Here is a 15873-nt window from a genome sequence, read left to right as displayed (position 1 = left end):
TTAACAGAATAAGGGGTCCCATTCTTTCAGGTATTTTGAGAAAAATATACCAGTTTCCCTAATGTTCTATCTCTTCCTCCCTTTTTTTTTTTTCACAGAAAGGAATTATCAAATGACCATTCCACATATAAATCCCAAGAGTGAATCAAAATCCCTGTATATAACAGACTAGCACAGTAGTGTTCATAAAAATCCCTCAAACATCACAACAATAGTTACACAGTTTTAACAAATCCCAGCCCAAATCTTATAGTGATAGATGACGTGGGCAAGGTTTAACAGTCATTCGTCAATTATTCCCACAGTCCCCCATATCAGTCCATCAGTTGTGAGGGGACAAAGCTTCTCCTGGTGAAGATGGTCAGTAGCTCTCAGTCCACGCAGAGGGTGGGTATGCCATGCTGACAATCAAAGCTGATCAAGGTCCCAGAAACAAGTCAATATCCGTGATTTGACACAAATCTAACAAATAAAGGTTAGCAGAAAGGCCTGGAGAGACTTAAATGAACTGATGCTGAGTGAAATGAGCAGGACGAGGAGAACATTACATACTTCAACAACAATACTATATGATGATCAATTTTGATGGATGTGGCCATCTCCAGCAATGAGATGAACCAAATCAGTTCCAATAGAGCAGTAATGAACTGAACCAGCTACACCCAGTGAAAGAATTCTGGGGATGACTATGAACCATTACATAGAATTCCCAATCCCTATATTTTTGTCCACCTGCATTTTTGATTTCCTTCACAGGCTAATAGTACACTATGTCAAAGTCTGATTCTTTTTGTACAGCAAAATAACTGTTAGGACACATATACTTATATTGTATTTAATTTATACTTTAATATATTTAACTTGTACTGGTCATCCTGCCATCTGAGGTAGGGGGTGGGGGGAAGGAGGGGAAAAAATTGGAACAAAAGGTTTGGCAATTGTCAATGCTGTAAAATTATCCATGCATATAACTTGTAAATAAAAAGCTATTAAAAATAAATAAATAAAGGTTAGAACAGTATGAGATAAAAAGATGGTCCACAAGACTGCTGCAAAATGTGAAGAGCCAGCAGCTTCCTATGTGAAGAGATGACTGCTTTACAGGACAGGCCCCAGCTGTAGTCTCAAGTTTTAACAGCAGTTAGGTCTCACAGATCACTGTCAATTGTCCTCTTATCATTTAGAAAACTTATTTTAAAAAAACACAAATACCCAATAATAGACAGATGACCAGGCTAAATACTTATTTGCCTAAGCATTTAGGATACAATGATTACATATAATCAGATTGAAAACAGAAAGATATGACATAATTGAATTGCATTAACAATTCTATTGTCCATTGCTCTGATCATAGAGATCAGTTACAGGAGGAAAAATCGCAAGAACTTAACTATAGCATAACATAAGCAGTCAAAACTCAACCTTTAGCACATAAAGGATAAAATAGCTTTAGTCCAGTTTTATTCCAATAAATTGTCCCACTAACTGTCAGAGAGTGGAGCTATAAAACTCCCATAAAGCATTAACTAATTAACTAGAAGCCCAAGAAATTTTACCTCCAATAACAGGTTACATTAATCAAATTTCTGGTAAATCCTAAACAAATATTTACCATAATCTTATAGTGACAACAGTAAAAAATTTGTCCTAATAAGTTCACAACTTAAACAATTATCCAAGTAGATGTTTCATAAGTGAACTTTATACATACAAATCAGTTTGCTTTTAAAATACCCAATACATAGAAAAATATCCCAAATTTTATATTGTCCATAAAAGAAACATTTTCAAAAGGACAAAGAAAAAAACTATTATTTTCAGAGGCCCTTTAAATAACCTCATGATGACCCAATACAATTTAAAATTTATACAGAGTATCCAAATATCACATAAGAGAATCTGAAAGATTCTTAAAATAGCAATTAAACTTTTAGAAATAATCCTACCAAATTATGGGTCACATTTATGACCATCTTCAAATAAGAAAACCATTATATATCAAGAAACAAATATTCAATCAATTAACCTAAAAGTAAGCCTGTCCCTTTAAATCACAGTTTGCTGCACTGGCAGTAACTTGATTTAAAAAAAAAAAAAAGGCTGACATACACTGAGGAGGGTGAGGGAAGGAGAGGATTCCATGTGGCCACCCTTCCTCCACTCCTGCACTCCTGGACAAAAATTCCCTCAGGTTCCCTCCTCAATTTCTTACACCTATGTGGGGGACAGTCCTGATTGGTTCCCTCCAGTGGTTCGTTATCTCCCTTGTGTTGTGTGTCTGTCTCATTGGTCTGTGTTTTATTTTAGTTCTCTCTCGTGTCATGGGCCAGGAAGCCTCTCAGAAGTAAACTGTGTGTTAAATGTTTGTTTAATGTTGTAATTACAGTCTCTGTGATTTGTGTGATGTGTGTTCTATGTTCTGTGTGATTTGCCTGTTTTGTAATTTAAGAGCTCTATTAAGTTTTAAGAACAATGATTAAGAAATTTGGAAATTGGTTATTTGAACATTTGCTTGTGATTCTAAACTTCTTAACCTGATATACTAATTTGTAAGTAAAAGGAAAAAAAAAACTGGGCTAAAGAGTTTTCAGAGCCTGCTAGAGTAAAGAGCAATAAAACCTTATCTGATTGAAACTCAGGAAAGAGAAAAAAAATTGATTAGGAACTTTGGGATGATTTTGAAAATGGTGAGAAATAATTTTGCTATTGCCTTTGCATGCTAGATTTGTTTATTCTGAGTATAAGATCTTGGAATTTGTTTGAATATGCATACCTTTATTACTAAAGAGGAAGGGAAAGAGCAATACAACTCAAGCTCTCCCTGGGCAGATAAGAGAGATGCTAATTGTGGTCAAACACTCAGGCAGAAAAAAAAGAAGTTTGGTTTGATTCAGTTTATTTGTTAACATTGTGAGTTATGTTTTATGGAGTTATCTAGCTATTCACTATATTGTGAATCTTAAAAGTTTTGAAGAGAACTGGAAAGAAGAATGCAGGTGATTTATGAAGCATTGGTTTGTAGGAACAATTAAAGGTTTGCATGATTTTAGGAAGTAAAAGAAAGGTTTTTGGCAGCAGGAAGAAGAGGTGGGGAGAGAGAAATGGGAAGAGGGTCCTTTGTCTTCAACGATAAAGATTCAACTCCCCCCTACTCCTGCTTCCTGCTACTTTAGCAGTGGAGTGTCTAGTTAGGAAAGTTGTTGGAGATTGTTTAAGTATGTAGCATGAAAGAAGGAGAAGAATTAACAATGGTCATTTTTTTTTTTTTTTGGCAAAAGGTAGATTTATTTGGGGGAATAGGTTACAGACAAAATGAACAAAATGAAGGGATGGTAAATATGAAATAAAGTTGGGAGAGCATATGAAGAACAAGTTCCTCAATGGAATTCATAATTTCCCAGTAGAAAGGGAGTATCCCGTGAAGTTGGGGCATGCCCTTAGCTGTCATGCTAAGTCCTGAAAGGGATCTAGCACCCTAAAAGAATTAGTTAGCTGTAAAGAGGAGAGGTGGGATTGGCAAACATAGTGGAATTAGGGAGATACCACAAGGCATGGGAGAAGAAGGAAGATATCACAAGGCAGCCATGAGATGGCCCACAAATAGATTTCATAGGTAAATTTAATCTTAGGGACATGACTGGGATTTCCACAGAGGAAAGATTGAACAACCTGGAGGGGGACATCCAGTTAGACTTGGACCTTTAGAGGGTGGGACCAAGGAATCAAACTGAAAATAGATTCTTTGGTTCCTGATGAGGATGGACCCCCATAGAGAAAAAGGACAAACCAGATCCAGAGGAATTGGAGACTGAGAACAAGATGGTTGAGAAAATATATCAAAAATGGGGTGTGAGAAGTCTTCAAAGGCTAAATAAAAGCAGAGGGATCATGAGGAATTAACTGAATGAAGACCTCTCATGAGAATGTGGCCTTGAACTAAGTGTGACTTGAGAATAATAAATTGAACTATAGTTAAAAAGTTGCAGATATACGATTGTCTTGAAGGAACATTTCCCGTCCTGTTTCCCACCACCTCTTAATTAGCATTTAAGCACTTCTTTTAAAATCAATGATGGCTTTGGGAATTCAGCTAACAATAACAGCTATCTACTTATATAGCATTTCTCTAGGGAAATTTAAATTAAGATTTTGTTATTTGCTAAAATTCTTTGTTTCTGATATAGACTTCTGTATTTAAAGTGTTGGGGGGCGGGGCTGGGTGCTTCTAGTCTATTTAATCTTGGATTTTGCAGTTTGTGCTTTGCACTCCTTTATTAACAATACCTTGTCTGTTGGGAGTTGCCCTTTCTACTGAAAGCATAATAAATCCCTTTTTGCTTTTTTCTTTAACTCAAGAGTTTCTGATTATTTTTGTGGTCATCACTGTTCCACACATATGTATATGATCAAATTCTCTATGCTAGTCCTGTAATGTTTCCCAAATTCCTCATCTATTTTTTTTCTATCCAGATGACCTTTTGCATATTTCAGTAACCAAATAGTTTCATTCCCACCTCTATTCATCTTCACACAAATGCTTTCTGTTATTTTCCCTCACTCTAATTCCTAACTGCTTCATGTTTTGTTTTCTTCTTGATATAAAATTCTATGTACTTACCCCATTTACCATTTTTTTTCCCTAAACAAGGCCTATACATTCTGATTTATATTCCATTCATGGATCTTATACTTATGTTTCAGTGACACCTTTGAGATCAAATTTGCCTCTTTGCATTTTCACTTCCAGTTAATCATTCTTATTGTCTGTATTTTTTTTTTGCATTTGCATATAAAAATTCATAGTTGATGCTCAAAATTTCTTATGGTTCTGAAAATCTGTGACAGCAGATAATGAATTTTTTGTACGTTTGGTGCCATGAGGCAAATGCTACTTTATTGACTATCATACTTAGGATTTCTTGCAGAAGTGAATTCTTGAGATTTGTGATCTGTGTTCCATAGCTACAAAGAATTGCCTCACTCTTCTCTGTTCTGCTTGGATTCACGAATGCTTTATAATTGGCAAGATAGAAAAAACTCCACAATTATGGATCTCTCCTCTCTCCTCAGATATGGGAGGAATGGAATTCATGGCCGAACTCAAATATTTAACTTTTCTTTTCCTTTTTAATTATAGAGCTTAATATCATACTTTGGTAATATATCATTATTGGAAGAGGAAATTATTCAATGTAGGTAACTTGTGCTCATATTTTAAAAAGCATTATTATTGGCCATCTTCTAGGACATGAAAATAGTGTTGTGATAGAAAATGCTTCATTGTAATAGTCATTTAATTTTAAAATTTTTAAGTGAGTTTTTATTAATGTATTTTTTTTGTCCTCCCACAATTTTTCCAACTCTCCTTCCAAATCTTTCTCCCAAGAAGATTCCCAAGACTCCCAAGGAGTCATCTCATATAATAAATAGTATTTTAAAGACCAAAAAAAAAAAAAGAATGGATCAATGTGTAGGGGAAAAAAGTGAAAATATGTACAATGTATAACACTTGAGGCCTTACCAACTCACAAGGAAATGGGATGAGAGTGTCCTTTCATATCTTTTCTTTTGAGCCATGGTTCTTTTATAATTTTGTAAAATTCACTTTAAATCTTTTTTGTGATTTTTTTTTATATTATCATCTTCATTGAGCATATTATTTCCTTGGTTCTATGCCATTATCGATTAATGTAGGACTTTCCTTGCTTTTCTGAATTCATCACATTCATTTTTTCTTCTAGCATAGTAATATTCCATTACATTCATGTACTACAGTTTATTTAGCCATTAACTAATTAAAGGGTATCTCCTTTTTTTTTCCTCCAATTCTTGGCTGTCACAAAAATTTTTGATATTGATTATTCCCCATCTTTTGTCATCTTTGCCAGTTTTCATGGTCTAGAAACCTCAAGATTGTCTTGATGTTCATTTCTCTCATTATTAATGATGTGAGATATTTTTCCATATGGTTCTTAATTCATATTTCTTCTTTTGGGTACTACTTGTTTACATTTTTTGATCACTTATCTATGTATAAGTGGCTTTTGGTTTTATACACACATATATACGCACACGCACACACACACACATACACACATACACATACATACGTACCTGTGTGTATACGTACACTTAAATGCAGCTAGGTGGTAAACCTGAAGATTCTTTATAAGTTCATATCCGGCCTCAGACACTTACTAGCAGTGTGCCACTGGGTAAGTCACTTGACGCTGTTTGCCTCAGTTTCCTCAGTTGTAAAATGAACCAGAGAAGGAACAAGCAAATCACTCCAGTATCTTTGCCAAGTACAGTCAATGTGTGAAAACATACATATAAATATAGTTTATGATAAATATCTTTTTACAAAGATATCTCTGTGTTTATATAAATGTTTGTATTTTGATCACATGTAGAGAGCCAGAACTCTGAGGAAGTATACTTGAAACAAGGTGTTAGTTAACTCAGTGGAATTGAGACAATGGTTATCTAGTTTACATATACTTCGTATTTAGCATGGTGATGTAATAGTTCTACAATTGATGTAATTGTAATAGAGTATTTAAACTGAGAACAAAGTCAGCCACAGACATTCCATCTCCCACCATTCTAGTGGCTCTTCTGCCTTCTGCATTCCTGCACTAAGATCAAGGCTCATCTGAAGGTTCCCCAGAAAACTAGCCCAGCCCCAGGTGAAGGATACAGACTGTGAAGAAGATAATAAAGATTTTGGACTTTATGATTATTCTGCTGAAACCAAAGCCCACTCAGAGGACCTCCAGAAAAGCTAACCAGAACATTACATTTGACACCCAACATGGGGCAATTCAATTCAACTGACAGGATCCTGAGTTCAGTGGAGAAGGTCCCTTGACCCGGAAATAGGGTGAGTACAAAAATAAGACAAGCAGGAAACTTTGGTAAGGGCTAAAGTAGTGTTTCAGCTGAAATGGGACAAATGTATAGAAAAGAACCTTCCCCACCCCAAGGGAAGTGTGCAGAGTGCATAGTTAAGCTGATAAAAAAACAAGGTTTGATTGTAACTTGGGAACAGATTGGTGGATTCTTAGAAACATTAGAATGCACATCCCTTTGGTTCTCCAAGGAAGAAGAATTAGAGGCAGATAAATGGAAACTAGTGGAAGAGCTACTAAAAGAATATTATAATGATAATGGTCCTGATTCAATTCTTAATGAAACATTTATATATATATATATATATATATATATATATATATATATATATATATATATATATCTTAATATAATTGGCTATCAGAAATTGCATAAGTGCTAAAATAAGGGAAAAGGAGAAAGAGCAGAAAGGAGATGATATTGACAAAATAGCTGAAAAGCATGAAGAATTAGACAAGAAAGGAGTTAAGTACAGTGCTGATGAAATTAAGAAATGTGGTGCTTCACAGCAGGAGCCATCTCACGGCCCTCCCCCCCTCAATTTCCCCTTCATGGGTAGAAGAGGGGGAGGGACAGTGACACAATCAGCACCACCTATACAGCAGCTTTGTCTACCCCCAACACAAGTTTACAAAAGGCACCAGTTAAAGCTAAAAATGAAGGACAGGATATATCTGATTTTAAAATAGAAGCATACCCTGTTATTGAAGAGTTTGATTCTTCAGGTCAAGCCAGGAGAAGATACATTCCTTTTGATCTGGAAATTATCAAAGATCTGAAAAAGGCTCACATTCTCTATGGGGATATATCATCTTATGTTAAGATGGTATTAGAGAATTTGGCTTATGAAATTTTAATGCCTAGTGATTGAAAATCTATAGCAATAACATGGTTGGAACCTGGACAAAATTTGTTGTGGCTTTCGGAGTATAGTAAACTCTATAGAACTCTATAGAATACAAGACCAACGGAATAGGCAAACTGAAGTTAATATACCAATCACCTTTGATCAACTAGCAGGTATAGATCATTATGCAGACACTTTAGCATAGATTAATTACCCTTTGATAGCATATGAACAAATTGCTGCTGCTGCTATCAAAGCATGGGGCACCCTCCCAGGAAGACAAGATAGAGGGGAAGCCTTCACAAAAATAGAGAAAGGTCCAAATGAACCCTTTGCTGATTTTATGGGACATCTGCAAACAGCTGTCATACGAACTATTGGTGAAAATGCAGCAACAGGAATAACGATAAAACAACTTGCAAGAGAAAATGCTAATGAGGTTTGTAGAAGAATTATACTAGGACTACACAAAGGTGCTCCTTTAGAGGAGATCATAAGATGCTGTGCCACAGTGGGCACAAATGCCTTTTATACCCAGGTTATGATGCAGAACATGGGAAAACAAGGTCCCTTTTGGCAAGGGACTTCCAGAGAGACTCATCAATGCTTTCAGTGAGGTAAAGTAGGGCATCTGAAAGTTCAATGTTGGAATAGAGATAGAGTGAGAAGACAGAGAGGGAGAACAAGACCCCAAATCCTATGTCCAAAATGCATCAGAGGCTTCCATTGGGCATCAGAATATAGATTGACTCAGGGAAATGAGAGGTGAGGCCCACCTCCAGGGCCCCAGACAAAAAACAGGTGGGGCATGATGGCAGCCGAGGTTACACCCAGAGAATCTTTAGAAGTTCAGTACTCGGAGATAATCAGCCAAAAAGCAGTCTGATGAGAGAAAGGGATTGCAAATGAGGAGAATACAGTCTTTATAACCCAACAGAAGGGCAGTGTCCAGTGCGAGAAGATCCACTATTTTTAGATAATCTCCAGATGATGTGGAGAGACCCAGAAAATGGTGAATGGAAGGGAGCAGATAGGTTAACTGCTTGGGGGAGAGGGTTTGTAGATGGAGAAGGAATCAGATGGGTGCCAACAAGCTGTATTTACCTTGTCCATCGGAGAGAGGTAGAAAAAGAGAAAAACCTTCAAACAAAGGAGAAAACTCAAGAAACATCAGATAGTTCCATCTGTGACTACACATGCCACTGAAAAAACATGACTGTTAACCAAAGTGTATGGCAATTGACTCATGAACATCAAAAATTATTGATGAGACTGTTACAGAACTTCAAAACCAGCAGGAATCATTGAATTTCCTGAGATATGATAAGATTTTTGCAGGACTTGAAAACCATCAGGAATCATTGGATTCCCTAACATATAATAAGTGTTGCAGGACTTCAAAAGCTGCAGAAATCATTAGATTCCCTAACATATGATGAGAGTATTGCAGAACTTCAAAACTTGCAGGAATCATTGGATTTCCAGACATGTGAAGTAATGGACAATAGATTGGTTTTAGACTATCTCTTGGCTGCTGAAGGAGGTGTATGTGTGATTATTATTTATATACCCTCCTTCTAGGCCTTAAAGTAATATTTCACAATAACATGTTGATTCATATTATTTGTTACATCATTATGTTGATTCATGTTGTTTGCTACATCACTACTAGCCTGTGTTATATTACTGTGTGCTTGTGTAATACTTCCCATATTGATAGATTGATGTATACCTGTTTCAATTTCAGCCTAGAGGAAACCCACTAACAAAATCTGATTTTATTCCCCATTTCCCTTTGGTGTTTTCATCTCCATTCCTGAGACATCAAGGAGGGTGCGATAACCTCCTTTTTAGTTGTTTTCACCACCCTTTCTGAGAAGTCAGGGAGGGCATGATTACCTGTGTTTAAAATAAAAGAAAGCAGTAGATGTAGAGGGCCAGAACTCTGGACAAGTATACTTGAAACAAGGTGTTAACTCAGTGGAATTAATGAGACAATGGTTATCTACTTTACATATACTTAGTACTTGGCATGGTGATGTAATAGTTCTACAGTTGCCGTAATTGTAATAGAGTATTTAAATTGAGGATAAAGTCAGCCACAGACATTCCATCTCCCATCATCCTGATGACTCTCCTGCTTTCTGCATTCCTCCACTAAGATAAAGGCTCATCTGAAGGTCCCCCAGAAAGCTAGCCCAGCCCCAAGCAAAGGAGACAGACTGTGAAGGAGATAATAAAGACTTTGGACTTTATTCCTAACTATTCTTGTGGTGATTATTCTGCTGAAACCAAGACCCACTTGGAGAACTGCCAGAAACCTAACCAGAACATTACAATCACATATATATGTGGGTGTTGATTATATCTCAGGTGTCAAAACTTCATATCTGAGAAATAAGAAACAACAATTTTCTTCCCTTTCAACACTGTTCCTTCTTTTTCTTTTCTTTTCTTTTCTTTTCTTTTCTTTTCTTTTCTTTTCTTTTCTTTTCTTTCTTTCTTTCTTTCTTTCTTTCTTTCTTTCTTTCTTTCTTTCTTTCTTTCTTTCTTTCTTTCTTTTTTTTTTGGAGGCAGGTGGGGTTCAGTGACATGCCCAGTCACACAGCTAGGAGACATTAAGTGTCTGAGGCCATATTTGAACTCATGTCCTCCTGGCTTTAGGACTGTTGTTCTATTTACTATACCATCTAGCTGCCCCCAATTAGCTTTCTTTCTTATCCTACATGCATTTATTTGTGCAGAAATATTTTATTTCATGTCATCAAAATTAGCTATTTTAACTTTTGTAATTGTTTGTATCTTGTTAGAATTAAAAATATATCTTCTAATCATTGCTAAAAATTATATGATCTGTCTCTCATCTAATTTTTATGAGATAGTCTTTAATATTAAAGTTACATATCTATTTAAAATGTATTAAAATAGAAGATGGTGAAAGGTATTGGTCTAAGCCTGATTTTTGTCAGGCTATTTTCCATTTTCCTAGCAGTTTTTATAAAATAGGGAGTTCATTCCTAAATAATTTATTGTTTCCCCCTTAAGAAATACTGTCTTACTGAGCTCCATTTTTTTCCCTGACTCTCCTTTGTCTAGTCTCTTTCAATGATCTATTGCTATATTTTTTAACCATTAAAAGTTTGATGACTGCAGCTTTATAATATAGTTTAAGGTCTAGAAGTGCTATTCCACCTTTGGCCCTTTTTGTTATTTCATTGTATATTCTACATGCTTTATTTTTCCATGTAGATTTTGTTCTTATTTTATCAAATTCTGTAAAGTACTCTTTAATAATTTAGTACAACATTAAAAGTGTAAATTAACTTTGGTGACAGTGTCCTTTTATATGGCATGACTCAACCATGAGCACTGAATTTTCCTTCAAGTATTTATTTATTTAAGTTTCACTTTGTAGTTGACTCTATACTTTTTTTGGTATGTTTTTGCCAATTGTTTCCCCAGATGCTTATGCATTTTGTAGTTACTTGGAATGGAATTTCACTTTTTCCTATTGATTCTTGGGTTTTGTTATCATTTTGTCTAAATATTACAGCTTTTAAAGATTTGTTTTATAGCTTGTAATTTTGTTATTATGACAACCTTTGCAGATTCCTTAGGATTTTCTTAGTAAACCATTATATTTTAAACAAAAAGAGATAGTTTTTATCTCCTCTTGTCTTTATGCCTTTGATTTCTTTTTCTTGTCATATTGCCATTATCAGCATTTTGAGAAGTATATAAAATTATAGTGGGAACAGTGGACATTTCTGCTTTACTCTGATAATGAGAAATTTTTCCAATTTATTCTCATTGTATATGATGTTAGTTTTATATAGAGTTAGTTTACTAAAAATAGGTTCCTCTGTTTCTGTACTTTGTGGAGTTTTTAGCATAAACAAGTGCTGTTCTTTTAGGAAAGCTTTGGAATAACCATGTGGTTTGGGATGTTTTGGGGTTTTTATATGATTATTTATTAGGATTACTTATGTCAGCTTTTCTTTTCCCCAAAGGTTAAACAATTCTTGCATTCCCATATAAATCCAAGTTAGTCATAGTAAACGATTTCTTAAACAAAACACCATAGTATGTTGTGATGTTAATTTTTAATATGAAATAAATTCTTAATTTGTAATTTTTTCATGTCATTTCCCATTTTTTCCTGTAGGAGTATATCTTTAAAATTACAAGGTAAGTCAATGAAAGGACATAGATATAGTTTCTTAAAATATGATTTAAACATCATTACTTCAGAGAAACAGCATAAAGAGATAAACTGTAGTATAATTCAAACTTTGTAATTCATTAAAAATTTCCTTCCTAGCCCTCTTATTGGTCTGGAAAGCCAAGTAAGACTAAAAAGGAAGAAGAGATAAAGAATGATTTTGGTACATCTCAGAAAAACCATTATATTCAGGATGAACCTACAGACTTGGTTGCAGGAATAAGAATTCATAATCTATGCAAGGTATTGTTTTATAGGTCTCCTTTCAAAAGTATGAGGAATACCATTATAGCTTAGAGAAACAGTTCTCAAAAAAAATTTATCTAAGAACCCCTTCTTTTTTATAATTTAATTTAATTTTTCTGGTTGTACATGTATTTAACTTTTTAAATACACGTTTCTTTATGAATCATATTGAGAAAGAAAAATCAGAACAAAAGGGTAAAAACCACAGAAGAGGGGAAAAAAACAGAAAAAAAAAAAAAAAAAAAAAAAGAAGTAAGCTTAGCATGTGTTGATTTACATTCAATCTCCATAGTTCTCTTTCTGGATGTAGATGGCATTTTCTATCCAAAGTTTATTGGGATTCTCTTGGATCACTAAATCACTGAGAAGAACCAAATCTTTCATAGTTGATCATTATGCAATCTTGCTGTTACTATATAAAATATATTTCTGGTTCTGCTTGTTTCACTCAGCTTCAGTTAATGTTAATCCAGAATTTTCTAAAATAGCTTGCTCATCATTTTTCATCAAACAATAATATTCCATCACTTTCACATACCACAACTTTTTCAAGCCATTCCCTAATTGATGGGTATCGACTCATTTTCCAATTCTTTGCTGCCACAAAAAGAGCTGCTACAAATATTTTTGCACATGTGAAATCCTTTATTTTCTTAATAATTTTTGAGGACTCCAAAGGGATTTAGTTTACATTGGTTATAGATACATGTATGTACTATATTTGAAATTGAAACTAATAAAGTTTTAAAATATTAATCTAATTTTAAAAATAACAAACCCATTACATATTAACATAAATAACATCTTTTAGGAAAAATAACTATTTTTCAAAGCAAAAAAATTAATGAGAAGAATAGCATTGTTTCATACATTTTAGCCAATCTCTTTAATATCTGACTTAATAGAAGACAGGTAAATGCTCTTATTTGTTTCCACATTCAGTCTATTATGATATATTGTTTTAATTGAAGTATATAACGAAAATCTGGCCTCACATTAATATATATGTATACATATTTCAAAAGGCATATAATATGTTAGTATTATTATAAAAAATAGCTTTGACCTTGAAAATTTCCTGAAGGAGGCTTGGAGACCTTCAGGGATCCTTGGATCACATTTTATGAACTGCAAGATTAGACCAGAAGCCCCAAGAAAAATTTTGTGAAGATAATTATAGTAATTCCCCTCTATTATACAATGTTCAAAAGTTGGTCATATAAACTAAACATTCTTGATTTTTCTTTAATAATATTATGAATCACAATTAATGGACAGCAATTTCAAGTGGAGGTATAGTTGTAAGCACTGTTTAAAAAAATACATTATCAAGAAGGAGTTAGAGGTCACATTAAAATCCTAGACTATTTTCCATGAGCACTTTCTCTTTGTGAATTATAGGAACTGGCAACTAGCAGCTCAGAAAATTATATATGCCTTTTTTATAGTTTATCTAGATCTAGTCTGCATTTGATTTTGAGGTTTTTATATTCTAACACATAATCAGTTTTTGTATAGGTGCTATTTGCTGCTGAGAAAAGGTATATTCCTATACCTATTTAGTTTTCTTCAGAGATCTATCATATCTAACTTTTCTAAAATTCTGTTCATATTCTTACTCCTTTCTATTTTATTTTAGGTTTAGATTTATATAATCCTAAAAGGGGAAATGCCACTAGTGGAGTTTTATTCTCTTTTTCCTCCTGTAACTCATTAACTTTCCTTGAAGAATTTGTATTCTATATTCAATGAAACTGGTGAAGTTCATGTATTTTTGATGAAAAGACCAGAGCTAAAGAAAAAATTTGATTTCCAAATATAGAACTCAAGAAAAACAAAAAAAAAGTTAAAAAAAAAAACTCTTGAGAACTGTATTTCTGTTATGGGTATACATTGAGAATACATGTATAATCTGATTTTACTGTTATAATATAAAAAAGAAACTAGAGATGGAAAGGGGATTGTAACAGAAAAAAAGGGGAGAAAGTAGAGGTAAAATGAGGGAAATTACATCTCAGGAAGAGGCAAAGAAAACACATTATAATTGAGGGAAAGAAGAGAGGGTGGTGAATATTATGTGAATCTTATTCTCATCAGATTTGGCCCAAAGAAAGAATGTTAGATATATTTGGTTTCACTGAGAAACATCTCTCATCTTATAGAAAAATATGGGAGGGGAAAGGGGAAAAGGGAAGGGGTAGACTAAATAGAAGGGAAAGAGAAATAATAGGGGAAAGACATAAGAAAGAGGGAGGGTCTCTAAAGGAAGAGTACTGCTTGAAGAATTTGTATGCTATGCTATTTGATGCATACATGTTTAGTATTGTTATTGTTTATAGTACATTTTAGGAAGATGTAGTTTCCTTGCTTATCTCTTTTAGTAAGATCTGCCTTGTCTGAGTTCATAGTTGCTACCCCTGCTTTTTTTTTTTTTTAACTTCAGCTGAAGCTTAATAAATTCTGCTCTCCTTATTTTTACATTGTGCATGTCTCTCAAAGTGTGCTTTTTGGAAGCAATGCATTGTAGGATTCTGGTTTTTAATCCACTTTGCTATCTGCTTCCGTTTTATGGGTGAGAGTTCATCCCATTCACATTCATAGTTATGATTACTAACTGTATATTTCCCTCCATCCTACTTTTCTCCTCTTTATCCTTTTCTATGACCTCTTCCAATCTGCCCTTCCTAATATGAGCTCCTTCTTCCCTTATCCCCCTTCCCTCATACTTTACTCTAGGGTAAGATAGATTTCTATACCCAACTTTGTATATTATTCCTTCTTTCAGCTAACTCTTTTAATCTTATTTAATATTTTATTTTTCCCAATTATATATGATAATAATTTTAATATTTTTTCAAATTTGCATTTTTAAATTATCTTATCTCTTATAGCTTCTCTCCATTGAGAAAGCTAGCAATTTGACATAGGTTATACAAGTGTATAACCTAGACAAAACACATTTCCATGTAAGTCATTCTGTGAAAGAACACACAGCTCAAAAAAAAAAAAAAAAAAAAAAAAAAGACAAGAAAAAGTGTACCAAAAAAAAAAAAAATAAATAAAGCCAAGAAAAATAAAGAAAAAGTATCTTTAATCTGCATTCTGGGTCTACCCCATCGTTCTCTGGAGAGAAACACCTTTTGTCTTAAGTGCTATAGAATTGTTTTGAATAATTATATTGCTGAGAATAGCTAAATTATTAATGATCAATCATCATATAGTATTGCACAGGTACAATGTTCTCCTGGTTTTGCTCCTTCCATTTTGCATCAGTTCATGTAAGTTTTTCCATATTTTTCTGGAAGTGTTCTTCTTAGCATTTCTTAAAGAACAATAGTATTCCATCACAATCATATACTCATATACCACAACTTATTCAGCCATTCCTCAGTTGATGAATATCCCCTCAATTTCCAAATCTTTGTCATCACTAAAAGAGTTGCTATAAATATTTTTGTACACATAAGTTCTTTTTCTTTTTGTATTCATCTCTTTGAGATACAGACCTAGTAATATTATTACTCTGTCAAGGTAGATGCAGGTTTTAATGCCTTTTGGGCATAATTCCAAGTTGCTTTCCAAAATGGTTGAATACATGTACAACTTAATAATATATTAATGTTTTAATTTTCTCACATCCTCT

The 15873-nt window shown here is 33.9% G+C and overlaps 1 protein-coding gene across 1 annotated transcript in view; it reads left to right on the top strand.

Annotated features, from left to right (window-relative positions):
- The window catches only part of LOC127556397 (phospholipid-transporting ATPase ABCA3-like), a 234964-nt gene that overhangs the window by 110564 nt on the left and 108527 nt on the right, over window positions 1–15873 (top strand). The window contains exon 10 of the mRNA XM_051989532.1: window positions 12084–12227. Coding sequence (XP_051845492.1) covers window positions 12084–12227 — 144 coding nt within the window. The remainder of the gene's footprint in view (window positions 1–12083; window positions 12228–15873) is intronic.

This window comes from Antechinus flavipes, chromosome 1 (genome assembly GCF_016432865.1).
Source record: "Antechinus flavipes isolate AdamAnt ecotype Samford, QLD, Australia chromosome 1, AdamAnt_v2, whole genome shotgun sequence".
Taxonomy (NCBI): Eukaryota; Metazoa; Chordata; class Mammalia; order Dasyuromorphia; family Dasyuridae; genus Antechinus; species Antechinus flavipes.
Note: the sequence above shows the minus strand (reverse complement) of the source record. Positions and strands in the feature narration are given on the sequence as shown.